At 36.5% G+C, this 27,651-nt stretch overlaps 2 protein-coding genes across 8 annotated transcripts in view; one reads left to right on the plus strand and one right to left on the minus strand.

The window, feature by feature from the left end:
- SLC25A40 (solute carrier family 25 member 40) overlaps window positions 1-20,459 on the minus strand; it is a 68,126-nt gene extending 47,667 nt beyond the window's left edge. For all 4 annotated transcript variants that reach the window (XR_013554002.2, XR_013554000.2, XR_013554001.2 and 1 more), the window contains exons 1-5: window positions 20,246-20,459; window positions 6,442-6,507; window positions 4,665-4,785; window positions 3,382-3,441; window positions 1,470-1,576 (exon numbers count right to left, since the gene is read on the minus strand). Coding sequence is in view for 1 of the 4 variants with exons in the window: in XM_078442498.2 (XP_078298624.2) it covers window positions 1,470-1,576; window positions 3,382-3,441; window positions 4,665-4,761 (264 nt within the window). In the remaining 3 variants the exon portion in view is untranslated. The remainder of the gene's footprint in view (window positions 1-1,469; window positions 1,577-3,381; window positions 3,442-4,664; window positions 4,786-6,441; window positions 6,508-20,245) is intronic.
- Window positions 20,460-20,585: 126 nt separating this feature from the next.
- DBF4 (DBF4-CDC7 kinase regulatory subunit) overlaps window positions 20,586-27,651 on the plus strand; it is a 30,342-nt gene continuing 23,276 nt past the window's right edge. For 2 of the 4 annotated variants that reach the window (XM_078442491.2, XM_078442493.2), the window contains exons 1-3: window positions 20,586-20,874; window positions 22,382-22,554; window positions 23,715-23,801. In XM_078442491.2, coding sequence (XP_078298617.1) covers window positions 20,829-20,874; window positions 22,382-22,554; window positions 23,715-23,801 — 306 coding nt within the window. In that variant the 5' untranslated portion in view covers window positions 20,586-20,828. The remainder of the gene's footprint in view (window positions 20,875-22,381; window positions 22,555-23,714; window positions 23,802-27,651) is intronic. The other 2 variants (XM_078442492.2, XM_060632389.3) reach the window with 2 other exon arrangements.

Here is a 27,651-nt window from a genome sequence, read left to right on the forward strand (position 1 = left end):
GATTGGCATCTGAAGTGGGAATAGTCCTATGGTGTCAGAATGGAGTTAAACTCTAGGATACCTAGCTGGTGTTCATTAATACTTGAAGAATTGTTTGGCCTAAGGGAAAAAACCCACATATCTGGTTGAGAAAATGCTGTAAATAGAGTGTTCGCAGAAAAAAAAACAGTGAGTAGTTTTGTTTTGTTTTGTAATACTTTCACACAAAAACCCGGAAATGAATCTATGTAACAGCTTTATTTGAAACAGCCCCAAACTAGAAACAACCCAAAAAGCAAACTGTGGTACATCAATACCATGGAACTACTGAGCAATGAAAAAGAACAAACTATTGATAAATGCAACAACCTGAATGAATCTCCAGATAATAATGATAAATGAAAAGTGCTAATCCAAAAATGTTATATATGTTATTATTCCATCCACAGAACATTCTTGAAATGAGAAAATGATATAAATGAAGAACACATGGGGCACCTGGGTGGCTCAGTCAGTTGAGCATCCGACTTTGGCTCAGTTCATGATCTCACGGTTTGTGGGTTCAAGCCCCATGTCAGGCTCTGTGCTGACAGCTCAGAGCCTGGAGCCGGCTTCGGATTCTTTGTTTCCCTCTCTCTCTGCCCTTTTCCTGCTCACGTGCTCGCTCGCTCTCTCTCTCTCTCTCTCTCTCTCTCTCAAAAATAAATAAACATTAACAAATTTTTTTTAAAAAAATGAAAAACACATTAGTGGCTGCCAGGTGTTAAGGAGCAGTTGAGAATACAAAGGAAATGGGTGTGGCTATAAAAGGGAAACAGGAAGGATCCTTGTGGTGATGGAATTGTTCTACACCTTAAATGCATCAATGCCAATATCCTGGATGTGATATGGTACCACTTTTGTATGATGTTACCACTTGGGGGGAAGTAGGAAAAAGGTATATGGGATCTGTCTGTATATTTTTCTTAAAATTGTTATTATCTATAATTATGTCAAAATTAAAAAGTTCATTTTTTCTTTTCACACAAAAAAGTACAAACAGATGAAAAGAAAGTTAATAAGTTAATTAAAAGCAAAGCAGTACTTGCCTTTTCCTGCCTTACATCTACCTTTTAACTCTGGATAACTGTGCTAACTGTATCATGGACTTTTACTCTCTTACAATTAGAAAAATCTTTCATACAGGGGCGCCTGGGTGGCGCAGTCGGTTAAGCGTCCGACTTCAGCCAGGTCACGATCTCACGGTCCGTGAGTTCGAGCCCCGCGTCAGGCTCTGGGCTGATGGCTCGGAGCCTGGAGCCTGCTTCCGATTCTGTGTCTCCCTCTCTCTCTCTGCCCCTCCCCCGTTCATGCTCTGTCTCTCTCCCAAAAATAAATAAAAAACGTTGAAAAAAAAAAAAAATTTAAAAAAAAAAAAAAGAAAAATCTTTCATACATAAATCATAAAAATAGAAAACATATTGTGATTATAAATAACATAATCTCCTTACCAATGTACCCTGGAATCGTCCTGGCTTCTTATACCATGCTTTGTTGCCTTCCTCTTCACAAACACATAGATGATCCATAAGTCCATTACTATATACAAAACATTTTCCTAACAAAGAAGATCCCAACAGTCAAAACCTACTTCACACAACTATGCTATTTTTACAGATGAACAAATTCAAAGTACAATGAGTTGACTAGAAAATTACGAATTACCTTTGTTTTCACCTTTTAGGATGAAAAATACATACGCTGATTTGCTTATGACATAGCACTAGTCTCTAAACTCAAAGTAGTGAAAAGTAATAGAGTAAATTTTACATTTTCAGAATGTAGAAAGCAAATGCACACAGAAATAAATTCTTTTAGGGTATATGAGGGAATACAGGGGGGAAATAAAGGAGGAAAACCTGTTTTGAAAAGAGAACATGGGTGTACATCCTATTTGACAAGAAGAAAACTGTGGTATACAAGGGAAATTCAGGTAATAAAATTTTTTTTGGACTATACATAAGTGAAACAGACATATAAATAAATAAAAACATACACATAAATCTAATGTACACTTGAAAGTTGCTTAGAGAGTAGATTTTAAAAGTTCTCATCACAAGAAAATGTTAATTGTGTGAGGTGATAGAACATTGACTAAACTTACTGGGTTGATCATTTTGCAATACACACATACATTAATTCATTATGTGGCACACCTAAAACTAATACAATGTTATATGTCAATTATATCCCAATTAGAAAAATACACTATTTAAAAAAGGTTCTTCTCACCAATGTAAACTGTGCTATGCTTTGTCCCTCGCTCTCTATTTATACTGCTCAATCTTGACATTCATCAGTTCCCACCTAATTTACTACAACTTTCCCTAATAGCAACTCCTTCCAATTATTGGACTCACTCTAGCTGCCAAAATTACCTTTTCTGTCCAACCATGTATAATTCTGTGAGTTTCATAATATGTAAGTCTAAGTGTCTCCTTCTGCTTTTAAGGATTTCTTAAATGTGTAGGAAACTACCTTCCCTTTTATTCTCCTATAATCCATCTATACTTTCCTCCATCTGAAATATGCCTATTGTTCATTCCATCTCAGTACTGTGTTCATCAGAGGGGCATCTATGTCCAAGCCAACATTCTCATAGTCCAAGCAATCTGTTTTCTGCTACTTAAACATGTTTGAGGGGCACCTGAATAGCTCAGTTGGTTAAGCATCCGACTTCAGCTTGAGTCATGATCTTGTGGTTCATGGGTTTAGCCCTGCGTTGCGCTCTGTGCTAATAGCTCAGAGCTTGGAGCCTCCTTTGGATTTTGTGTGTTCCTCTCTTTTTCTGTCCCTCCCCACCATGTACTTTCTCTCTCTCTCTCAAAAATAAACATTAAAAAAAATTTTAACATGTTTAAAATATCATCTTATAAAATTGTGGAAGATTGATAAAGGAATTGCTATTTTTTTCCCATCTAATAAAAATACATGACTACTCTTTTCAAATTCACATAAACCATACTATCCTGATAAAATAATGATTTCTAAGCACTATATTCACGCACCAGTTGGATGACTGTTGGATGAATGTTCTAGGATGGGCAGAACTCTTAGACTAAGGAGGAAGCTAGAGTCTAAGATTCCTTACACTTTTAATTGTGCTCTTGTGAGACACATACTCAAATATTAAATCATCCAATACTTTAATCAGCTATATAAAAGAGTTATAAGTGTTTTATATATATTTGTTTTAGGGCTAGACTCCATCACGTACAACTAAGTACGTGCCAAAAAGCATTTCTGCATGAGGATAAAGAGCCATGAACTTTAAAAAATTAACAAAAAGTATTTTTCAAACAAAAATGAATAAAGTAACATTTAAAAACCTAACAAGATTTTCAGGATAACTAGTACACATACCTTTGGAGAATGGGTTCCTTTGCGCTTGCAGTCGAATTTTAACGACATCCAGAGGAGTCACTATGAAGAAACATAAATTTTAATTAATAATACCTGTAAATTATACAGATATTTGTCCAAATATGACAAAATGTAGCAAATCATACCACTCTTCATGACTATGTGAGTAAGATTATTTATCTCAAAGTGGTTTTAAATGTAACATTCTAATTTTTTGCCCTTGAATTCTGTTTAGAAGAGGATCAATGAGAAGACAATTACTTCTCTCATCACTAAACTATCATTTATAATATTTCTATAATAATTCCATTCCAAACCTAAAATACTAGTATTTTTAAGAAACTACATCATCTAAGGTAAAGAATAAAAGTTTTAGAAGTCTATATAAAAATTTGAGAATAACTCTATTACAAGTAATCAACAATATTAGTTTTTCTAACACATTAAATTTAGCTATATCAAATAAAAACTATAGATAATGAAAAAGTGAGTAAGCTAGCCATAAATCGTCTTTACTGTCACATTGTGTTACTCCATTTGGGAATAGCACAGTAAAGGAGAATTGTTTTCATTTGCATGCTATTTTATCCAAGTAGGAAAAAATGCCGAATAGTGGTTGTAAGAAACCTTTTCCTTATCTGAGAATGAGGAAATCACATTAGATTATCTTTAAGGTCTTTACAACACTAACTGAGGTAAGATAGCACATCCAACAGTAATACATTTATATGTGTTCTAATCATCTGCTATCTTATCTAAATAAACTAGCCATCTATCACCTAACTATATTGTTTGTCTTTCTCTGGAAGAAATAGACTGTAAAAAACAGAAAATGTGGCCAAAGGAATTTAAGAAATTCACTGTTAATGCAAGCAAAAGAAAACGTAACTTGTATTTGTTGCTACCATAAGTTGCCCAAGTTCTAAATCATTCATTATACTAATATTTTATCCTATTTTCTTGTTTCCTTTTAAAAAAGGCTAATAGAGTCATAAAAGTTCAATATTGACAGGCACTTCAATATTGGTCTGAGCCCCTGATATTATAGGTAAAAATGAAGTTCAGAGAGAAGTAGGGACTGTCTCAAACTGCACTCAGCCTAAGAATGGCAAAGACAGTAATAAAATTCAAGACTCTTGATTCTCTCTCCAGAGTTATTTTTATGTTACGCTGATGGAGAGATATGATGAAGCATGAATGATAATACTATCATTATTTCAGACAGTAAATTCAAATGGAAATCTATAACAGTTACATAATCTATAACATTAACATTATTTTACCCATTAGTGATGTCAGGATAGCTCCAGTACAAGAGGCAAACATTTGTTGAAGGGGTGTCACTTTGATAATCTGTGGTCCCTCTGACTCAGGATCCATATTTTTAACTGACTAAAGAAAAATCTGTTAAGGAAAATCAAAATGTAAAATAGGAGTTTAATGAAAATGCCCTCAGATCTGACTGCTAAAAATTAAATCATCTATAAAAACAGTAGCCAGCATTAATATCAAAGCACGTGCTGTTGACCACAATCAAAAATAAATATATATAAGTTCTACACAAAGGCACTAACTACACAATTGTCATTAATAGAACATGCACTCTGATTTTCCAAAAATGGTAGTGCACTTAAGCTGTGTGAGCAGCATCACATTTGTAAGACAGTTCATAGAGCAGTAAGAATACAGACTCTGGCCAAGTAACAGAATGAAGGCACCTGATCAACAAGGCCCAGAATCTGTGTATTTAGCCTCATAAGAACTACTTATATACTCTAATATAGAGCTAGCAAATATATCATTATTTCTGATGCATGCCAAAAGTTGCTCCAAAGGTATAAAATAAAAACACATAATCTTCAAAAGAAGCATTATCTTAGAAAAATTTGATGTGAAAAGCAATATATACTCTTTTCTAAAAAGCCAGTTAATATAAAAAAGTATAAAAACCACTTATAAACCTTTTATTCAAAAATAACCACTAGCAATATAAGGGTATCACCTTTCCAAATGTCTATGTACACACAAATGCATATATAAGTATGTACATGTATATAACATATACACACATGCACCTGCAGATTACACATAATAAATCAAACACGTACAAACATTTGTATACCTGTGTACATGCATCTTTTTAAAAAAACAAATAGGTTAATACTATTCATAATGTTTAGTATCAGTGTGGACCCTTAAAAATACATTACAGACATTGTATCAATAAATATAGATTTATACTATCATTTTTAATACTTTGAGTTTTTGATTGTATTTAATCAGTCTCACATTGTTGGATATTTAGGTCACTGTCAAATTTTCATTATTCATTCACTCATACACTCTTGTATAAATATCCTCATATACATAGTTTTTTGTAGTCTTCCTAGAATTACTATATAAGAAAAAGTAAGCTTGCTAGGCTTAACTAAAAACTTGAGATAAATTGCCAAAATGCTTTCCAGAAAGACTGGACCAATTTATACTTCCACTGGAAATAAATGAGTTCCTATTAACCCAGAATTTCACCAAACTCACTCTCTCTCTCTCTCTCTCTCTCACAAACACACTTTGGTATCACTTATTTTTTTTGTGAACAATTTGAAAGTAGGTTGAATACATCACACCTCTTCATCCTAAAAACCTCAGAATATTCTTTAAAAAAATTTTTTTTAATGTTTATGTTTTTGAGAGAGAGAAAGAGAGAGACAGAGCATTAAATCATCTATAAAATGATGGGAGAGGGGTAGAGAGAGAGGGAGACCACAGAATCTGAAGCAGGCTCCAGGCTCTGAGCCGTCAGCACAGAGCCTGACCTGGGGCTCGAAAGCAAAAACTGTGAGATCGTGACCTGAGGCGAAGTCAGATGCTTGACCAACTGAGTCATCCAGGTGCCTTACCTCAGAATATTCTTACATTTCACAGTAACATTATCAAATTGAGGAAGCTTAATTTAGAGAGTCTCCTATGGTTCATATTCCAATTTTATCAATCATCCCAATAATGAACTTCATAAAAATGGTAGTCTTATTTTTTCTTTGGACTTTTCTTACTACTCACCTGGTTTAAGTCTTTTCCTCAACTCTATGGTGCAATATTTTGTTTGTAACATCAGTAGCTGAAAATCTGTAGTGAAAAATGAAAGTAATTGTCTTATTTTTTCACACAAGAAAAGGAGAACCTAAGGAAAGGAGTATGCAAAAAAAACCAAAAGACAAATCAACAAATATTTACTGAGTATCCTCTTTTACACACTTTGAGGAATATTGCCACAGTAAATTTATTCTGCTAAAAAAAAAAACAAAAACAATTCTAGAACCTGCACACTCTGATTAACCTTAGCATCACTGAATCAGTAAGATTTTGTGCTGCAAAATTAAGTATTCAGCATTATCTATCTATGAAGTATTTTTTAGGAAAAAAGTTTAATCTAGATCTAAACAATCCACTGGATCTAAGTTCCAATTTATAGGAAATTCAGAGACTCAAGTAACATGGTTAAGAATACCACAAAATAGGAGAAATTGTAACACTCTATAGGACTATTGTCTTGGTTTCAACAAATGAAATTAAGGTGGGAGAAAAGCAGGGGAGGGAGAACTGTTCTAGTATAAGGGAATCTTGTGAGAGTTACCAACCAAATACATCTTGATTCAAATAAATGAAATTTTAAAAGTCAGTTTAAGGGTAAATAAGGAAATCTAAACATCGTCTACATATCAGATATTAAAAAATTATTATTGATTTTGTTTGATGAGATAATAGTACTATGGTTATACTGGAAGTGTCTTTTTTTCAATTAGAATTTTTATTTATTTATTTTGAGAGAAAGAGAGAGAATGAGAATGAGAAAGAGAAAGAAAGAGAGTAAGCGTGTGCCATGAAGGGGGAAGGGCAGAGAGAGCGCATCCCAAATGTGGATTACTTTCACAACCATGAGATCATGACCTGAGCTGAAATCAATAGTCAGACAGACACTTAACCGACTGAGCCACCCAGGCGCTCCCAGAAGTGTCTTTTTTTTTTTTTTAAGAGAGTCACAGTGTAAGTATTAAAAGCTAAAGTGTTATAATAGCTGTAGTTTACAATACTTCAGAACAAATAAATATACTAATGTTAATAATCTGCTGGGGTGCCTGGGTGGCTCAGTCAGTTAAGAGTTTGACTCTTGGATTGAGCTTCACGCTAGGCATAAAGCCTGCTTAGGATTCTCTCTCTCCCTCTACCCTTCCCCTGCTGTGCACACACTCTCAAAACAAACAAACAAACAAACAAACAAACTCCTAAATCTAGGTGGTAAATATACCATAAGTTTTTCACTGTTCTGTATTTTTCTGTATACAGGAAAATTTGAACAATGAAATTTTTTTAGTTCCTGAAATTTATGTAGAAACTTCAAGTCAAGTCCAAGAAAATACTTTTAACATTTGTTTATTTGAACATAGTTAAGTGGAAAAATAATAAACATATGCTAGAATATAGGTGTACTCCTCCTCCAGAAGACTAAAAAGGCCTACAATGCTTTATTTTGACATCCTTTCCAGCAAAGCTGTTAACCTGAATATGCTCAAACCAGAAAAAAGAGTCAAAAAAACTGATATATTTCTAACAATTATATAGAATTATATAGAATGTAAGTCAGAAATTCAGTTGTAACATTTGAGAACTCAGAATTAAGGTTATTGGACTTTTTATTTCTTCTTAATAGAAAAGTATTTTAAAAAAATTATAGCAGCAATTTTTATAAGATCATAATCTACTTAACAACGAGATCTGAAAAATTAGTCTCTTTTTCAATTTATCTGAAAAATAATATGGGAAAAAATGAACAACATAACCACAGATTTGGAGGCAGATGGTGAAAAAGTAGGAAGTAATAATCATTGAGGACTGTCTAGAACTTATATTCTCCAGTGTTTTAAATTCCTTACAGTCCTATCATCCTACTTATCTTTTTTCTTTGCATCCTTCTACTCTTCTAGTGGCAGCTATTCTACCCTTTCCAGGGAACACACAGACTATTGGGGGAGATGATTTTAACATTAATATATCCTGTAAACTCAGTATATTTCGTAAAGAAATATTCTGCAAGAAAAGCTTTTTCCCCAAGTCCCCCAGCTCCTATTTTTTACACCTTTTCTGCATTCTACACAGTACTTAAGTTGGTATTAATAGTTTGGTATACACCGCCAAGGTGATTTTCAAGTATAAAAGGCAAACATTCTCAAGCATGAATAATGAACGAGCCCTTCTTGGGGAAAGAAATAAATTTAATTAGTGACAAAATAATACTCAACCAAACAATGGATGAAGAGGCTTTAGTTAAAAGGATTAGGGCAATACCCAAGTTGGAGGACAGTAAATCAACACATACTTCGTATCATCAGAATTTTTAATTTTTTTCAGTCAAATATATTAACTGCTATCTTTTTTTTTAATTTATGTTTTTATTTTATTTCTGAGAAAGAGAGAGAGAGAGAGAGAGAGAGAGAGAGAGAGAGAGTGTGTGTGTGTGTGTGTGTGTGTGAGCAGGGGAGGGGCAGAGAGAGGGGGAGACACAGAATCCAAAGCAGGCTCCAGGCTCAGAGCTGTCAGCACAGAGCCTAATGCAGGGCTCGAAATCCCGAATTGTGAGATCATGACCTCAACCGACTGAGCTACCCAGGCGCCCCTAGTTTTACAATTTTAGATCTTATATTCAAATCTTAACCCACTTGGGAGTTCATTTTTGTGTATGGTATAAGAAAAGGGTCAAAGTTCTTTTTTTTCCTTAATGTTTATTTATTCTTGAGAGAGAGAGAGAAAGAGAGAAACAGAGTGTGAGTGGGGGATGAGCAGAAAGAGAGGGAGACACAGAATCCAAAGCAGGCTCCAGGTTCTGAGCTGTCAGCACAAAGCCTGACGCACTGCTCAAACTCGTGAATAGAGAGATCGTGACCTGAGCGAAGTTGGACACTTAACCAAATGAACCACCCAAGTGCCCCCAGCGTCAAAATTCTTATATTGTTAATGTAGTGAAGTTTATCTATCTTTCCCTTTATAGACAATACCTTTTTGTTTCCTCTTTAAGCAATCTTTCCTTACTTAAAAGTCCAAAAAACATATGCCTCCCTAGGTGTGTTGAAGTTGTGCTATTGAACAGATATTAATTCTTTAATCTAAGTGTAATTTTTTATTAAAAAAAATGTTTTTAATGTTTACTCATTTTTTTTAGAAACAGAGCACAAGTTGGGGAGGGGCAGAGAGAGAGGGAGACACAGGATCTGAAGCAGGCTCCAGGCTCTGAGCTGTCAGCAGAGAGCCCCACATGGGGCTTGAACTCATGAACTGTGAGATCACGACCTGGGCCGAAGTCAGTCACTTAAATGACTGAGCCACCTAGGCACCTTTAAGCAGAATTTTTTAAAAAGCATGTGAAATAGTGAGCCAATTGCATCATTTTCCAGATGAAAACAGGTAACTATTTTCTCCAGGTCCAATTACTAAATAATCCCTCTTTTCTCCTCTAAACAGGTGCTTTGTGGAACTGTTTCTAGGCTCTCTATTCTATTCTGTTAAACTTATCCATACTTAAACCTTATCACACTGCATTATTATGTAGTTGTAATAGGCGCTTATATCTGTGGTAGGGTAAATCCACCCTACCTGTTCTTCAGAAATGTCATGTCTGTTCTTGGCCCTGTGGTCTCTCATGTAAATTTAAAAATCATCCACAGGGCTCCTGAGTGGCTCAGTCAGTTAAGTGTCTGACTCTTGGTTTTGACTCAGGTCATGATCTCACAGTTGTGAGATCAAGCCCCTCCACTCAGTGTGGAGCCTGCTTAAGATTCTCTCTTTTCCTCTCCCTCTGCCCCTTCCCTGCTCATGCTTTTTTTCTTTTCCTCTCTCTTTCCAAAAAAATAAAAAATAAAAATAAAGAGAAAGTCAATCAAAACACTACTGAGTCATCACACAGAAAGACAGCAAGAGGGGAAAAAAAGTAACAGAGAATTACAAAAATAACCAGAAAACAATTAACAGATGGCAGTAAGTACACACCTATGAATAAATTACTTCAAATGTAAATGGTCTAATCGCTCAAATCAAAAGACATAGGATGGCGGAATGGATAAAAAACCAAGACTCATCTATATGCAGACTATATTTCAGACCTAAAGATACATAAAGAATGAAAGTGGAAGGATGGAAAAAGACACCATACGAACAGAAGCAGAAAAAAAAGGCTGGTATCTGATCTGAGTAAAAACTCAAATCAGATAAAACAGACTTTGAAACAAAGACTGTAATAAGAGACAAAGTATTTACATAATAATAAAGGGGCAGTTCAACAAGAAGGTATAACAATTGTTGTAAATATCCACAAACCCAACACTGGAGCACCTAAATGCATAAAACAAACATTAACAAACATAAAGAGAGAAATTGAGAGTAACACAGTAATAGTAAGGGACTTTAACACCCCTTATATCCATGAATACATCATCCAAGCAGAAAATCAATAAGAAAAATGAACAGTCTTTGAACAAGACATTAGACCAGATGGACCTAACAGGCATATACAGAACATTTAATCCAAAAACAGAATACATATTCTTTTTAAATGCACATGGAACATTTTCCAAGATAGATCACATTAAGGCCACAAGTCTCAATAAATTTAAGAAGAGTGGAATAACATGCATCTTTTCCAACCACAACAGTATTAAAATAGAAATTAATCACAAGAAAAAAAAGAGAGAAAATGCAAACACATGGAGGCTATACAACATGGCAAGAAACATACAATGGTCACCAAGAAATCAGAGGAAATTAAAAAATACGACTAGGGGAGCTTGGGTAGCTCAGTCATTTAAGCATCAGACTTCGGCTCAGGTCATGATCTTGCAGTTCACGGGTTCAAGCCCCACGTTGGACTCTGTGCTGACAGCTCAAGCCTAGATCCTCCTTTGGATCCTGTGTCTCCCTAGCTCTCTGCCCCTCCTCCGCTCACACTCTGTCTCTCCCTCTCTCTCAAAAATAAAAAAAAAAAATTAAGAAAAATGCTTTTTAAATAAATAAATAAATAAATACATCTAGACAAAAATATAATGGTCCAAAATCGTTGGGATATAGCAAAAGCAGTTCTAAGGTAAGTTGATAACAACAAAGGCCTACCTACAGAAGAAAATTATCAAAAAAATCTAACTTTATACCTAAAGGAATTAGTAGGAACGAAGCCCAAGATGAGTAGGAGGGAGGAAATACTTGAGCATAAATAAATGAAATAAAGACCAGAAAAAGAAAAAAAAAATTGATGAGAACAAGAGCTGGTTCTTTAAAAATATAAACAAAATTGATAAAACTCATTTAAAAAAAAAGACACATAATGAGAAATGAAAGAAGAATAGTAACAACTGACACCAGAGAAATACAAAAACATTCTAAGGGAATACTATAAAAAATTATATGTTTGGAATTTAGACAACCTACAAGAAATGGATAAATTCCTAGAAATATACAATCTTCCAAAACTGAATAAAGAAATAGAAAATCTGAACAGACCAATTACTAGTAACAAAATGGAATCAGTAATCAAACAACTCCCAACAAACAAAAGTCCATTTAGAGAAGAGTTCACACCTATTGTCCTCAAACTATTCCAAAAAAACAGAGAGGAAAGAAAGTTTCCAAATACATTCTATGAGACCAACAATACCCTGATTCTAAAACCAGACAAAGACACTACAAAAAAAGAAAACTACAGGCCTCTATCTCTGATGAACACAGATGCAAAGGCCCTCAACATAACGTTAGCAAACCACACTGAACAATAAGTTAAAAGGATCATTCACAATGATCAAGTGGGATTTAAGTATGAGTCAATATTCACAAATCAATCACTGTGATATATCACGTCAACAAAACAAATGATAAAAATCACAAGATCATTTCAACAGATGCAGAAAAGTATGTGACAAAATCCAACACTCATACATAATAAAAATTCTCAAAAAAGTGGGTTTAGAGGTAACATACCTTAACATAATAAAGGCTATATATGAAATATCCACAGCAAACATTATTAATAGAGAGCTTTTCCTTATAAATATAGAGCTTTTCCTCTAGCATCAGGAACAAGAAAAGGATGCTCACTCTTGCCACTTTTATTCAACACAGTACTGGAGTCCTAGCTGCAGGAATCAGACAAGAAATAAAAGGCATCCAAATTGATAAAGAAGAAGTCACTACTTGCAAATGACAGGATATTATATATAGAAAACTCTAAAGACTCCACCAAAAAGCTATTAGAATAAATGAATTCAATGGGTACTGAGGAGGGCACCTGTTGTGATGAGCACTGGGTGTTGTATGGAAACCAATTTGACAATAAATTTCATGTTAAAAAATAAATAAATAAAATGGTTTAAAAAAAAGAATAAATGAATTCAGTAAAGCTGCAGGATACAAGTTAACATGCAGAAATCAGTAGCATTTCTATACACTAACAACAAATTAGCAAAAACAGAAATTAAGTAAATAATTCCATTTGCAATTATGCCAGAAAGGATAAAATATCTAGGAATAAACTCAACCAAGGAGGTGAAAGACCTGTACTCTGAAAACTATATAACACTGATGAAAGAAATTGTAGGCAACACAACTAAATGGAAAGATATCCCATGCTAATGGATTGGAAGAATATTGTTAAAATGTCTATACTACCTAAAGCAATCTATTGATTGAATGCAATCCCTATTAAAATGGCAAGAGCACTTTTTTTTTTTTTTTTTTTTTTTTTTTTTTGCAGAACTAGGATAGATAATAACAAAATCTGTGTGGAACCATAAAGATCTGGAATACCCAAAGCAAACCTGTGATGGAAGAACAAAGCTGGAGGTATCACATACCACAATCTCAGATTTTAAGATATACTAAAAAGCTGTAATAATCCAAACAGTATGGAAGTGGCACAAAAACAGACACAGATCTGTTGATGGAACAGAACAGAGAGCCCAGAAATAAACCCACATTTCATCAAGTGGTCAATTAAAGTATGACAAAGGAGGCAAGGACAAGATAAACAATGGGGAAAAGACAGTCTCTTCAATAAATGGTGCTGAGAAAACTGGACAGCTACATGCAAAAGAATGAAACTGGACCACTTTCTTACACCATACACAAAAATAAACTCAAAATGGATTAAAGACTCATATGGGAGACGTGAAACCATAAAACTAGAAGGAAATGTAGGCAGTAAGTTCCTTGACATCAACCATAGCAACATTTTTGTAGAGGTCTCCTCAGGGAAGGGAAATAAAAGCAAAAATAAACTATTAGGACTATACTAAAATAAAAAGCTTTTACATGGCAAAGGAAACCCATCTTTAAAAGGCAATATATTAAATGGGAAAAGATATATGCAAATGATTACCCAATAAAGGGTTAATATCCAAAATATAAAATGAACTTACACAACACCAAAAACACAATTGATAGGATTTAAAAAATGGGCAGAAACCCAGATAGACATTTTTCTAAAGAAGACATACAGATGGCCCCAGACGTATGAAAAGACGCTCAACATCACTCATCATCAGGGAAATGCAAATCAAACCACAGAGAGATATACCTTACCCACCAGAATGGCTGAATCAAAAAGATAAGAAATAACAAGTACTGGCAAGGATGTAGGGAAAAAGGAATCCCTGTGCACTGTTGGTGGGAATGTAAATTGGTGTAGCTACTGTGGAAAACAGTATGGAGGATCCTCAAAACTTTAAAAAAAGAAGTACCATAGGATGCAGTAATTCCACTTATTGGGTATTTCTCTAAGTAAACAAAAACACTAATTCAAAAAGATATATGCACCCCTATGTTTACTGCACCCTTACTTACAATAGCCAAGATATGGAAGCAACCCAAGTATCCACCAACAGATGAACTTATAAGAAGACATGGTGTATATACACATATACGTAAATATATATAAAGAACCATTACTGAGCCATTTGTAACAACACAGATGGACCTAGAGGGTATTATGCTAATTGAAATACATCAGAGAGACAAATACGATTTCACCTATGTGTGAAACATTAAAAAAAACCCAAATAAACAAAAAGCATAAACAGACTCATAAGTACAGTGCAGTGATGGCTGCCAGAGGGAGTGGGTGGGGAATAGGCAAAATGGGTGAAGGGGAGTGGGAGATACTCTTTCAGTTATGGATTGAATATGGTACTGGGATACAGAATATAGAGAAACAGGAAATAACCGCTAATGGTATTGTGATAGGATTCTATGATATCATATGGTAGCTACCTATACTTCTGGTGAACATAGCATAACATATAGATACAAGATACTACTTCATAGCAGTAAGAAGGGCATAATTTCAAAAAATGAAAAATAAAAAAAACATTAAGTGCTGATGAATGATGAGTATGTGGAGAAATGGGAAACCTTTTACATACACTGGAGAGAATGTAAAATCATGCAGCCACTGTAGAAAAGTTTGACAGTTTCTCAAAATGTTAAACACAGAATTTTCATATGACCAAGCAATTCCACCACTAGATATATACCTGGAAGAACTAAAACCACAGCCTAACAAAACCTTGTACACAAATATTCAGAGCATTATTATTCATAACAGCCAAAAGTGGAAACAATTTGAATGCTCAACTGAGAAATAAATAAACAAATGTGGTGTATCCTTACAAGGGAATTTTACCCAATCAAAAACAAAACAAAAAAAAGAATGAAGTACTGATACATGCTATATCATGGGTAAACCTTGAGAAACATTACACTAAATGAGAGAAGCCAGACACAAAAAGACATATTTTATGATTCTATTTATATAAAACTTTCATAATTGGCAAATATGTAGACAGCAGATTCATGGTTGCTAGGGGTTGAGGAGAGGGGGATTAGGGGAATGACTGCCGAATGGCTATCAGCTTTCTTTTTAAAGTTTTAAAAATGTCCTGGAATTAGATGGCGTTGATGATTGCATAAGAATATAAATACACTCAAAGTCACTAAATTATACATTTTAAAATGGTGAATTTTATGTTGTATAAATTTCACCTCAATTTTTTTAAAAACTAGGTGAGGTATTTCTTCACTCTCACAGACTAGGATGCAACTGGGGCTTCTATACATTGCTGGAGGGCAGAGTCAAAAACTTCAGTAATTTCCCATGGTGTTAAACATTCAGTAAACATATGATCCAGCAATTCCAAGAAAAATAAAAACATATGTCCACAAAAGGACCTGTATACAAATGTTCATGCCAGCATTATTCATAACAGTCAGAGGTGAGAAGAAACCATCCAAATATAAATCACCAGGTACACTATATTCACACCATGGGATACTACTCAGTGATAAAAAGGAATAAACTATTGTTACATATAGCAACATGGATAAATCATAAAAGGTTTATTTTATGCAAAATAATTCTGAGTTACAACATATAAATTATATGACTTCACTTATATTAGGTTGAAATATAGGAAAAACTATGCTAATAGAAACCAGAGAACTGGTTACCTCTGATGGGATGAGAAAACGGAATGAAGAATGAAATAACCTTCTAAAACAGAAATGTTCTATACCTTGATTTTAGAATAAATTACATGGATATATGTATTTATTAGAATTCATCCTGTATGCTTAAAATGTGTGCATTTTATTGTATATGGATTATCAGGAATACAGAAGTCTCCCCTCATCTGCCAGCGGATACATTTCAAGACCCCCAGTGGATGCCTGAAACCTCATATAGTAACAAAGTCAACGTATACTGTTTTTTCCTATACATACACACCTATCATAGTTTAATTTATAAATTAGGCATATTGAGAAATTAACAATAACTAAAAACAGAATTATAACAATATACTGTAATAAGAGTTATGTGTATATGGTCCCTTGCTCTTTCAAAAGATCTTATTATACTGTACTCATCCTTCTTGTGATTATGTGAGATGATAAAATGTCTGTATGATCTGATGAAGTGAGGTGAACGAAGTAGTGTTAGGCTACCACTGACCTTCTGACAATAGATCAGAAGGAAGATCATCTGCTTCTGGACCATGCAGATAAGGGACTACTATATTATAGAAATTTTAAAAATTTACATAAGGAGAATTCTATGGGGTCTTATGTAAACCTTTCTCACTGATCATAGCACACTGTAGGTGCTCAATCAATACATAAGGAAAGAAGTGAGATAAATATGTAGACTATTTTATAGTCATGGCCAAATAGTATCCTGTATGACCCTTAAGGAATTTACAATCTAGTTCAGAACATGATGTATCACTTATGAACCAGCTCATTATCCTCCTATAGATGCCATAGCAGCCTCTGAATTATACTGTCTCAAGGGAATCCACTTTCAAATTCTGAATCTTCCTGTCTTGCTAATTCTCCATTTTTTACCCTTCACTGAGGTTGTGTTCAAGGACTTGATCCACTGAATTTTCCCTGGTTTTCCAGCCCACCCTCACTTGAGACATGGACCACACCTATCAGTTCCACACCTATCTTTTCATATGCTTAGCCTATGAAACTAAAAACATAATCTTCAAAAACCCCTAAATTCTCTAATCCACCAGGATATTGAGATTATAAAATGTGAAAATTAAATTTAAAAGATAGCAAGAGAACACATTTCAAAAGATAATATACCAACAGTTAACAAATGAATCAAATACGAATATTGCTGAAGGCCTCAAATTAGCAGGAGATAAAGGCTCAATCTAAGCTAGGCTTGGTATGAACAGGGAAGAGGAACAGGTGGAGTCCTAAGCAAAAGAAAGAAAATAGGAAAGTGATGACTATTACAGAAGAATGGACAAATTCATTCATTTGCCTAGGCTCTAGAATTAAAAAAAAATTAAATCTGGATAGGTGAGAGGTAGTCTGAAAAAGATTAGGCCTCATTTCATAATCACAAAAATTGTAGGGTAGATTGAGCAGATACAGTCTTCATTTACAAATGAGGAAACTGCCTAAGGTAATAAAACTTCTTAGGAATAGAGTCAATACTGAGTGGAATTCATTTCTCCTGATTCACAGCCAAATGTTCATTTAATTAGACCATGATTCTGCTCAATGTTCTACAACTTGGCTTAATAAAACTCTAAAGTTTAAAAAAAAATTTTTTTAATGTTTATTTATTTTTGAGAGAGAGATAGAGAGATAGCGCGCACATGAGCGGGGGAGGGGCAGAGAGAGAGGCAGACACTGAATCCGAAGCAGGCTCCAGGCTCTGAGCTGTCAACACAGAGCCCAACCTGAGGCTTGAACTCAGGAGCTGTAAGATCATGACCTGAGCTAAGGTCAGCTGCTTAACTGACTGAGCCACCCAGGTGCCCCTGCTTAATAAAACTCCTTAGGGGCGCCTGGGTGGCTCATTCGGTTGAGTGTCTGACTTCGGCTTGGGTCATGATCTCACGGTCCGTGGGTTCAAGCCCCGCGTCGGGCTCTGTGCTGACAGAGCCTGGAGCCTGTTTCGGATTCTGTGTTTCCCTCTTTCTCTGACCCTCCCCTGTTCATGCTCCCTCTCTCTCTGTCTCAAAAATAAATAAAATGTTAAAAAAAATTAAAAAAAAAAAACTCTTTAAACAAACTTCTCACACAAATAACCTTGCCCCTTCCCCATTCAGTTCTTCTTGAATGTATACCCTTCACCTGAAGCATACCCTAAGATATACTGTAACATAAAGTTTATCATCTTATCAACAGCCTGATTACTGACATGATAGGTAAGGGGGTTTCTATGCATACAGGGCATAGACACATGACCAAGTCTTTTCTGTAGCTACTGAAAGATTTGAGCTCCAAAAATATTTTTTTTAAATTAACCTTGAGTTACAGATTAGAAACTTATTAACACCAGTAAAACAGACTTTCTGCTTATTCATAGCTTGTCATTATCACCTATAATGAAGTAAAGGGTGTGTCTAAAACCATATGGTACAACTATGTTACTGTTTCCTCATTATTATAAATAAGAAAGGTAACTCGGTTTTCACTAGAACATAAAATGAGCTTCATTTTTTATTTTCTTGAATAGAAATGTGTTTAAATATTTCCCATATCCCCTAAACTTTCCAAAGACCCTATTTTCCCTTCCTATCACTTTAATTCCCTACACTAATTTTTTCAAGAGTACACTGAACCTGTCTCCACGTCAAGGCCATTGTTTTTATCTAGTACTTAACCTTAGTCATCTACTGACAGGCCTATTTTTCAAGTCTTGGCCTTCTTGAAATCTTGAAGATGGAGGAGCTGGTGTAGAGTTCACCAGAACGATAGCCCTTACTAAGCTCTCTGTGATACTAGTTAAGCTTTGAAAAATGTTTCATTTCATCCTCATAATATTTCAGAAGTATTAATTACAGCCTTTTCAAAGATTAAAATTAAGGTTCAAAACTACCCAAAGCCAGACAGTGAAGACTGCATGAGCCCAATGTTTGTAATTCTGTGACTTCTAGGAAGTTTCGTTCCCAATTCTCTTCCCACCTCTACGACCTTTTCTCCATCTTTCTCACTATTTCATCATGGTCTGCTCATCACTGCTTCTCTTATTTCACATGCCCTCCTGGGTAATGTCATTTCCTCAAATGACTTTCCTTAAAGTCATTCCTTAAATGACTTTAACTGCATTCTATATTCGTGTTTCTCAATCCTAAAGCTTTTAATAAACATAAAAATCTTGTGCTCTTTCTGTAGGTTTACATTTTGGAAATAGGTTGTTTCCCTCAAACAGAAATTCTCATGTTGAATGCTTTGTTCAAACTATACCTCCATCTGCCTCCCAAGATCTGATAACCTCTTCCGCATCACCCTCTGGCTGAGGGTGTCTAGGTCTCTCAAACCAATCTTTTCCCTCTCTTCACTACCTTCCCCCACCCCCCACCCCCCACCCCCCATCTCTCCTACCTTACAAACAAGTATTACCGATTGGTAATATAGTTTCATGATTCTCTCCCCAGGTCCTTCAACCTAAAGCCATCCACAACTGAACTCTCATTTCCCTTAGCAAACCTGAACCACCTCTTTGTATTCTCCATTTTGGTTAAGGGTTATTACAATCCTATGCTTTAAGGTACCCATCGGTGAAACGGTGATATTGGCACTAACCTCCCTGACCTCCACTAGTCGGAAAATCAACCATTATACAATGAGTGACTATTACGGCCAGAAGTTAATGAATGCAAAATGGTACAAGATTTAATCCTTTTCCTCCTTCACAAGTTTACAAGCAGTAACAAACCCAAAATAATTTTTTTGTGAAGCGTTTTCCCACTTACAAAATTATTTTACTTTACAACATATTTTAATGTAATCCTTTCTGTAATCCCATTATTATCCCCATGTTACAAGTAAAAAAACTGGCACTCAAAGGGATTAGGTAATTTAACCAAAAGTTACACGCTGCTAAGTGGCCGGTCCAGACCCCAAACCCTAAAGCTTGAGATTTCAAATTCCATTTTCTATTATTGTTGAAATAAACTCCACAAAACGAAAACAGAGACCAAATGAGCAGCACACAGTCAAGTACCAAATGGCACAAGGCGACGAGAACTCGCTCTAGGCTGCGAGTCGCCTGGCCCGACCTTCGCTCCGACGCCCCCCTCCCCCCACAGGCTGCTCCCGCCCTGGAAGTCCCTCTGCGGCCTGGCCTGTCTCCGGCCGGCTGGGTCGGCTATGACCGCAGGAAAACCTCGCTCCGCGACTCGGGGCGCGCCGGGCAGAGGCTGCCGCTGCCAACCAGCCCGGCCTGGCGGGAGGCTGAGTCCTAGTTCGGCCGCAGCCACCACGCCTCCAGCCTCCGGGACAGCCGACCCGTGGGCAAGGAGCGTACCTGGTGAAGGAGGAAGCTGGAGGGCTAGCGGTCCCGGCAATCTTAGTAGGCGGGAATGACCCTGGTGGAGGGTTGGGCTGGCCACCTGGGCTAACTGCATTCACTACGTTAGGTAAACAAGGAGCCACAAGGACTCCACGGTAGCGGTGGGACCCAAAGCCACCGGCGGAGAGCGGTGACCACTGGCCTGGAAGGCACAGCTATGGGGGAGGGGCGAGGGGAGGAGACGCGGCCCGTGGGGGCGGGGCGCGCAGCGCCAGGAGGCAGGCACGTGGGGGCGCGGCGCGCGGCGTGAGAGAGGGCGGGGCGCGCGTACGGGCGCCGCGGCCGCGTGACGCGTTTTCAAATCTTCAACCGCCGCAGCCCACTCGTTTGTGCTTTACCTCTTCCTCCTCCGCGCCTTGGAGCCGAACCCGGCCCCGGAAACCCGGACGGTAGACGCGGCATCTCTGCTGCGTGGGTGTGGTAGTCTGCGGAAGGGAAGAGGCGACCCGCGGAAAAATCGGCCTCGACGCGCTGTGTTTTCGTGGCCGCCCGGCGCGACACTCTCCCAAACCCAGTATGTAGGTGCCGGGCGGCTGCCATGAACTCCGTAGCCATGAGGATCCACAGCAAAGGACATTTCCAGGGTATGAAGCCCCTCCCCCGCCCCCGCAGTCCCTTTAATCCTTCCCTCTCCTCGTGGTTCCACCTTTGATTCTCTGGAGTTCTCCCCCCGGGGGTCTCTGCTCCTTTTCTTTTATGGCTCGTGCGTCCTTCTCTGTGGCCTGAAGGAAGGCTCTGTCCAGGGCTTTGCCTCAGAAAGGGAACGGATCCCATCCAGGCCCCTCGCACTGCTCATGCTCTAGCCGCTGCCCCAGATTCCCGGTTGTGCCGTTGATTGTACAACCAGGAAACAATGTGCGGACCCGGGACCTCGCCGAGCCTCGGACAGATGCTGAGACTCAGCTCAGGCCCTTTGAGGCTGCCGCCGAGCCCTCTATTTGAAAGCAGAGGTGTTCGTGGCTTTTAAGTTCCTGATTAAATTGGGTGGCTGTGGGTGGGTTTTTGGTCTTTTTGAATGTATTTATTTTTCACTCATAAAGTTGAGGGATAGTATTTGTATTTCAAATACACCTTTGCTGTTTTAGCATTATAGACAAACATTTTCATTTTCGATGACTTTGTATGGTAGGTGCATTGCATCCTCCCAAGGTTTTCTTTTTAATGTGTCTAGTATATGTAGTAGTACGTGTATAGGAATCTCCATCTTAACGAACGGATTGTATTCTGAAAGTTAATTTTTGAGGCAGTTGTTTCGATTTCAGATGTTTTCAGGGGAAATAATGAAGTGAATGGTGATTTGGGTCTTAAAATGTACCATTGAGTTCTTAATATATAGACAAACTCTATAGGAAACTAAACTTCGGCATCTTGAGGATTAGGTCATCGTGGGTAACAGGTTTCTTGTATTGGAAAGTGTTAAACATTTTAAGCCCCAATTTTGAGTGTTCAACAGAATGGCAGATGCTCCATAAATATGTGTGAGTAAATAGCTCACGGAGTTTGCATCCTAAGGAGGAAAATCTTTCAAAAGGGTTTTATGTAGTTTCCACCGAAGTACATAAAAATATGAACAAATACATAAATATTTCCTGCAGATTCAACTTTTGGCTAGAACAATAATTATTTTACAATATCTGTGAAAATAAGTATGGTATTTTGGTTTTTTATTAGGTGGTACTACAAAGAAATATGTTAAAATGCTTTTGAGTGGAGGTGCCTAGCTCAGGCGGTTAAAGCCTCTGACTTTGGCTCAGATCACCCTCTCACGGTTCAGGGGTTTGAGCCCAGGTTCCGGCTCTGTGCTGACATCTCAGAGCCTGGAGCCTGCTTCTCATTCTGTCTCCCTCTCTCTGCCCCTCCCCTGCTTGTGCGCTTGCGCGCGCTCTCTCTCTCTCTCTCTCTCTCTCTCTCTCTCAAAGATGAATAAACATTAAAAATGATTTTTAAAAAGTGCTATTGAGTGTTTAATTGGCGGGATTATAAAGATTTTTTTCTCCTCTGTGGTATAATGTTCTATAAGAAATAATTTTAAAATAGTAGAAATTTTTTTGTCCATATAAAACATCTAATTCTACATTTTTTAAACAACAGGTGGAATCCAAGTCAAAAATGAAAAAAACAGATCATCTTTAAAATCTATGAAAACTGATAACAAACCAGAAAAATCCAAATATAAGCCACTAGGGGGAAAAATATTTTACATTGACTTACCTTCTGTCACCGTATCTGAAAAACTGCAAAAGGACATTCAGGATCTGGGAGGGGTAAGTCAAAACTATACATTTTGACAAAGGAATAATTTGTGACTAGTACTTTCTACTGTGAAATCCTTGAAGATACTCATTTTGGGAAACATAATCATGTAATCACCAAGCTTAAAATTTTTATGAGCTGTTTATCATCAATGAAAAATTATTTGTTTTAACCTATTGTAGCATAATAGAACTTTTATGTTTCTGTGATTAATGTAAAGTTCACGAAGTTTGAGAACTGTGACTCCCTTGGCCTGGTGGAACCTCTGCTTGCGTTCTCATTATTATGTTGGTATATCCTCCAGAGAGCAGCAGCTCCTTGATTGTGATTATTAGGGAGCTACATAAATCTGTCTGGACTAGCATAACAGTAAGAATGTCATTTACAGAACAAGGAAAAAACCTCTACAAACCACAACGAGTTAAAATTAACTCTCAGTGGTAACAGTCTCAACAGAATGAATGTCATTAAGGGAACAATTTTGGGTTAACAATTTTAAAAGCCCTCTTTCCTACCTTACGCTTTGACTAAATGATTAAATAATTAGAAAGTTTGAGGAAAATTCTAAGATTTTCTTAGGAATAAGGTTAACACTGGGCAAATTTTAGCAAGTGAGGTTAAGAAGTCATTAATTTCTTTCCTAATTCGTCCTATTTAAAAAAAGGTTTGTGCTGCACTTTGAGTTTGTTGAGGTCAATACCTTTGAATAAGCGAAAGAATCCTGGCATTTCTAGAACAGAAATTTGCAGAGGAACATGTAACAAGTTTCTTGGAATTGTTTGTTGGTGTGATATTTACTTATTTATCTTTGAAAAGCTGTTCTACTTTGTTACTCATGTTATTAAAACATTGTCACATTTGTCGTAGCAGTAACGTGTCATAATGACCCTATGACTGCATTCCTAAAGATCATGTCTTATAGGCCTGCCACCTTGGAACAAAGACTCCTTCGTTTTAGGTAGTAAGTACTTAAGCATCCAGGGAAGTGAAATGACTGGCCCAGTACAGGATCAGCCTAATTCCCAGACTGACATGCTACTCCACTATTCTTTTCCTTTAGGAATTAATGGCTACAAAGTAGCTTTCTGGTTTAGTTTCACAGCTTTCTCAAATATGAATAACCCATTAACTTACATGATATAAATCAGTGATTTTAGATTTGTATTTTTAGCAGAACTCTTCAAGCAAAATCATTCAGAAGTCCACAGTGTATAAAGCCAGTAAAAAGAAAACTGTTCTATATAAAACTGCACTTACGGTTAGTGCAGGGATGCTTGCTCTGCCTCCTTTCTCTCTCATTCCTACAGCAGTTCCTGAGGCACTTGCAAGAAACAAGTTTTGGATTAACTTAGGCATTTGATAATAGTTGGGTTGGGTTTTATACAATTCAAATTTTATCCTAAAATGGTTTGAAGTAGACCAATGAAGTGAAGATTATATTAAGAGCATAAATTTCCAGATTTTTTCCCTCAAGCTGTGGATTTTCAACTAAACTTGATTAACTTTTTTTAATGTTTATTTTTGAGAGAGAGAGAGAGACAGAGTATGAGCGGGAGAGGGGGAGAGAGAGAGAGAGAGAGAGAGAGAGAGAGGAAGACACAGAATCCAAAGTAGGATCTAGGTCCTAAGATGTCAACGCATAGCCCGACGAGGGCTCAAACCCACAAACTGCGAGACCATGACCTGAGCCACAGTCGGACTCTTATCCAACTGAGCCACCCAGGCGCCCCTGATTGATTAGCTTTTAAAAAAATTTTTTTATCAAGTTATGATATCTCCCCTACACTATCTTTCCAATAATTTAGTGATGTCCTGATTTCTGTTCTTAGCACTTTACCATCTGTATAATTAAAAAAAAAAACTTTGGTAATGGTCATCTTTTACATGAACTATAAAAGAATCTTGACCTCTAGACAGTAAGAGTTTTAGGGCTCAACGTTAAGGAATATTTAGTTGAATAGATATTCCTTGAAAGGCTGATGCTTTTTAACGCATTTTTTAGGATTACTTAGACCCTTTTCATTTTGTAATTGATCTTCAGATTATTACCAGTGTTTTTTTTCTGTACTTGTCCACTTTATGAATTTGTTTTGTCTACTCTTAATGAAAACATACCCCATTTATCTAGAGAGTACACTTCTGAGACATTCAACCACTGAAAACACAGCAGTGAAGTCTGACCTATTGGGGAAATATATTTTAGTAGTGGCAAGGAATATAGCTGTTGTAAAACCATCTAAAAAGGACATGGAACCAACCACATTTAGGCCCATATTTAAACATTTTGTGCCAAAATAAGGCAGTTGGAGAAGAACAGAGATGTAAGGACAAATGCCATATCATGAACTTTGAGGACAGAGTTCCTTATCTGATGTTCACTGTAACCTTCAGTGACTCAGAAATAAGTTTTGAGTTTACTCTTGAAAAGACCTAAATTCAGCAACAGCTAACAAATTGAAGACTGATGAAACTAAATCAATTCTATAGGGCATGGTATTAAGTGTTTTGGTAGATTCAAAAATGAATCTTAAGTTCATCCTGCCTTCAACTTCTGATCTTGGTAGAGATTACATGGGCACAATTAATTGTAACACAACATACAGTGTCAACAGGAGGGAGAAATTACTTCCAGTAGAGAAATTTTGGAAGCTTATTTGCAGACCCAATTTTAACTCTGCTTTGAAGACTGATTATAATTTGGGCATGTGCAAATTCATTACAGAATTGTTTCACTGGTATCTTTCATATACCAACACTATTTTAGCTGCTGGAGATGCAAAAATAAGATGTACTATACTGCGCTTAGTCTTTGGGAATATGGATCACCTAAATCATTTACAATATAGCATTGTCCGTGTCTAACAGAAATTATGTTGAAATTGCCATTAGAATACAGAGAAGAAAATGATTAACTTTGCCTTCAGAAATCATTGCACAGGTAGAGTTTAACCTAAGGCTTGAAAGTCTAGTAGGAATATACCAGGTAGAGTCAACAAACTAAATAGAGGAAAGAGTATATTTGAAAGTTTTTTTTAAGTTTATTCTTGAGAGAGAGGGAGACACAGAATCTGAAGCTGGTTTTAAGCTCCAACCTGTCAGCACAGCCTGACACGAGGCTCTAACTCCCAAACCGCAAGTTCATGACCTGAGCCAAAGTCGGACATTCAACTGACTGAGCCACCCAGGCACCCCTAGGAAAGAGTATATTTAAAATATGGGGTGCCTGGGTGGCTCGGTTAAGCGTCCAACTCTTGGTTTTCAGCTCAGGTCATGATCTCACGGTTCATGAGTGGAAGCCTGCTTCAGGCTCTGTGCTAACAGCCTGACACCTGCTTGGGATTCTCTCTTTCCCTCTCTCTCTGCTCCCCTCTCCTCCTGCTCGCTTGCTCTCTCTCTCTCTAAATAATCTTTAAAAAAATGAAGCTATATGCATGTTATATGCTAAAATTAATTACCAGTGGGTCAAGGCCTAAACATAAGAGCTAAAACAAAATATAAGGAAAAGTCTTCATGACATTGGATTTGGCATTGATTCCTTGGATATGAAATCAAAAGCACAGAGAATAAATGAAAAAATAGATAAATTGAACTTCATAAAAATGAAAACGTTTGTGCACAAAAGGATATTATCAAGAGGGCAAAAACACACAAAATGGGAAGAAAAAGTATTTGCAGATCATGTACCTGGTAAGAGGTTAATATCCAGAATATATAAAGCGCACCTGTAGCTCAACAACAAAAAACAACCCAGTTAAAACATGAGTAAAGGACTAAAATAGACATTTCTGTAAAGAAGATGTACCAATGGCTAATAAGCACATGAGAAGATGCTCTACATCACTAATCATTAAGAAGATACAAATCAAAATCACAAGGAGATACCATGTCACATCCATTTGGATGGTCACTGTCAAAAAAATAAGTTGGCAAGGATGTGTGGAATTTGGAACCCTTGTGCACTGTTGGAGTTATAAAATGGTGCAACTGCGTGGAAAACAACTTATATCCAAAAGATTTGAGAGGAGGGCCTTGAAGAGATATGTTCATAGTGGCATTCACAATAGACAAAAGGTGGAAACAACCCAAATTTTCATCAGGATCAATGGATGAACAAAATGTGGTCTATACCTGCAATGGAATATTATTCAACCTTGAAAAGGGGTGAAATCCTTTTCCATGCCACAGTATGGATGAACCTTGAAAACACTGTCCTAAGCAAAATAACTCAAATACAAAAGAACAAGTACATGATTCCACCTGTATGAAGAATCTGGAATGGTTAAATTCATAGAAACAAAGTAGGACACAGGTTAAGAAGGGATAGGAAGAGAAAAAAAAAAATGGGGGGGGGGGCTTGCTGTTTAATGGATTCAGAATTTCAGCTTAGGATGATGGAAAAGTTCTAAAAGTGTATAGTGGTAATGGTTGTACAACATTGTAAATGTACTTAATACCACTGAATTGTGCACTAAAAAATAGAATAGTCAATTTTGCATATACTTTATCACAATTTTTAAAAAATGTATAGGAGATTGGGCTTGTTTTGAAAAATTGGAACCTCTGGCAGCACTGAAGCCACATATTTATGAAAATGAAGAAAGCATTTGATGTGTAAATTGTGAATTTATATTCCTGCTGGCACGTGTAGGCATTTGAGTTTATAATCCCTGGAATTAATAAATGTGAATATCTTATTTACTAGTTGATGAAATGTTGCTCAGAAAAAAGGAAATAGTGATTTACATCTAGCCACTGGTATAAGCAGCAGATTCTGCTTAATGCTTAGATGGAATTAATTCATGTTACATGTTTTGCTGTTTTTATTGTTATTTCCATTTATGTTGTAAGATCCTATAGAAATTAGATACAGCTTTTTAAAATATTTTAGAAATTTTTCATTTATGGAAATAGTTAATGATTGATAGTATTTATGTCTACTTTAATTTTCCTGTCCTTGGATGGGAATGATCTTTGATAATGTTGACAGTTGGTACCTGCATTTATAAATTCAGGCATTTAAACAGTGGTTTTCAAAAATTTTAGTAGGGTAATTGTCTTTGACCTTAGACTCAAAGGGTAAGGGTCCCCTCGTATACGTAAAGATGTTA

This window comes from Panthera onca, chromosome A2 (assembly GCF_046562875.1).
Source record: "Panthera onca isolate mPanOnc1 chromosome A2, mPanOnc1 haplotype 2, whole genome shotgun sequence".
Lineage (NCBI taxonomy): Eukaryota > Metazoa > Chordata > Mammalia > Carnivora > Felidae > Panthera > Panthera onca.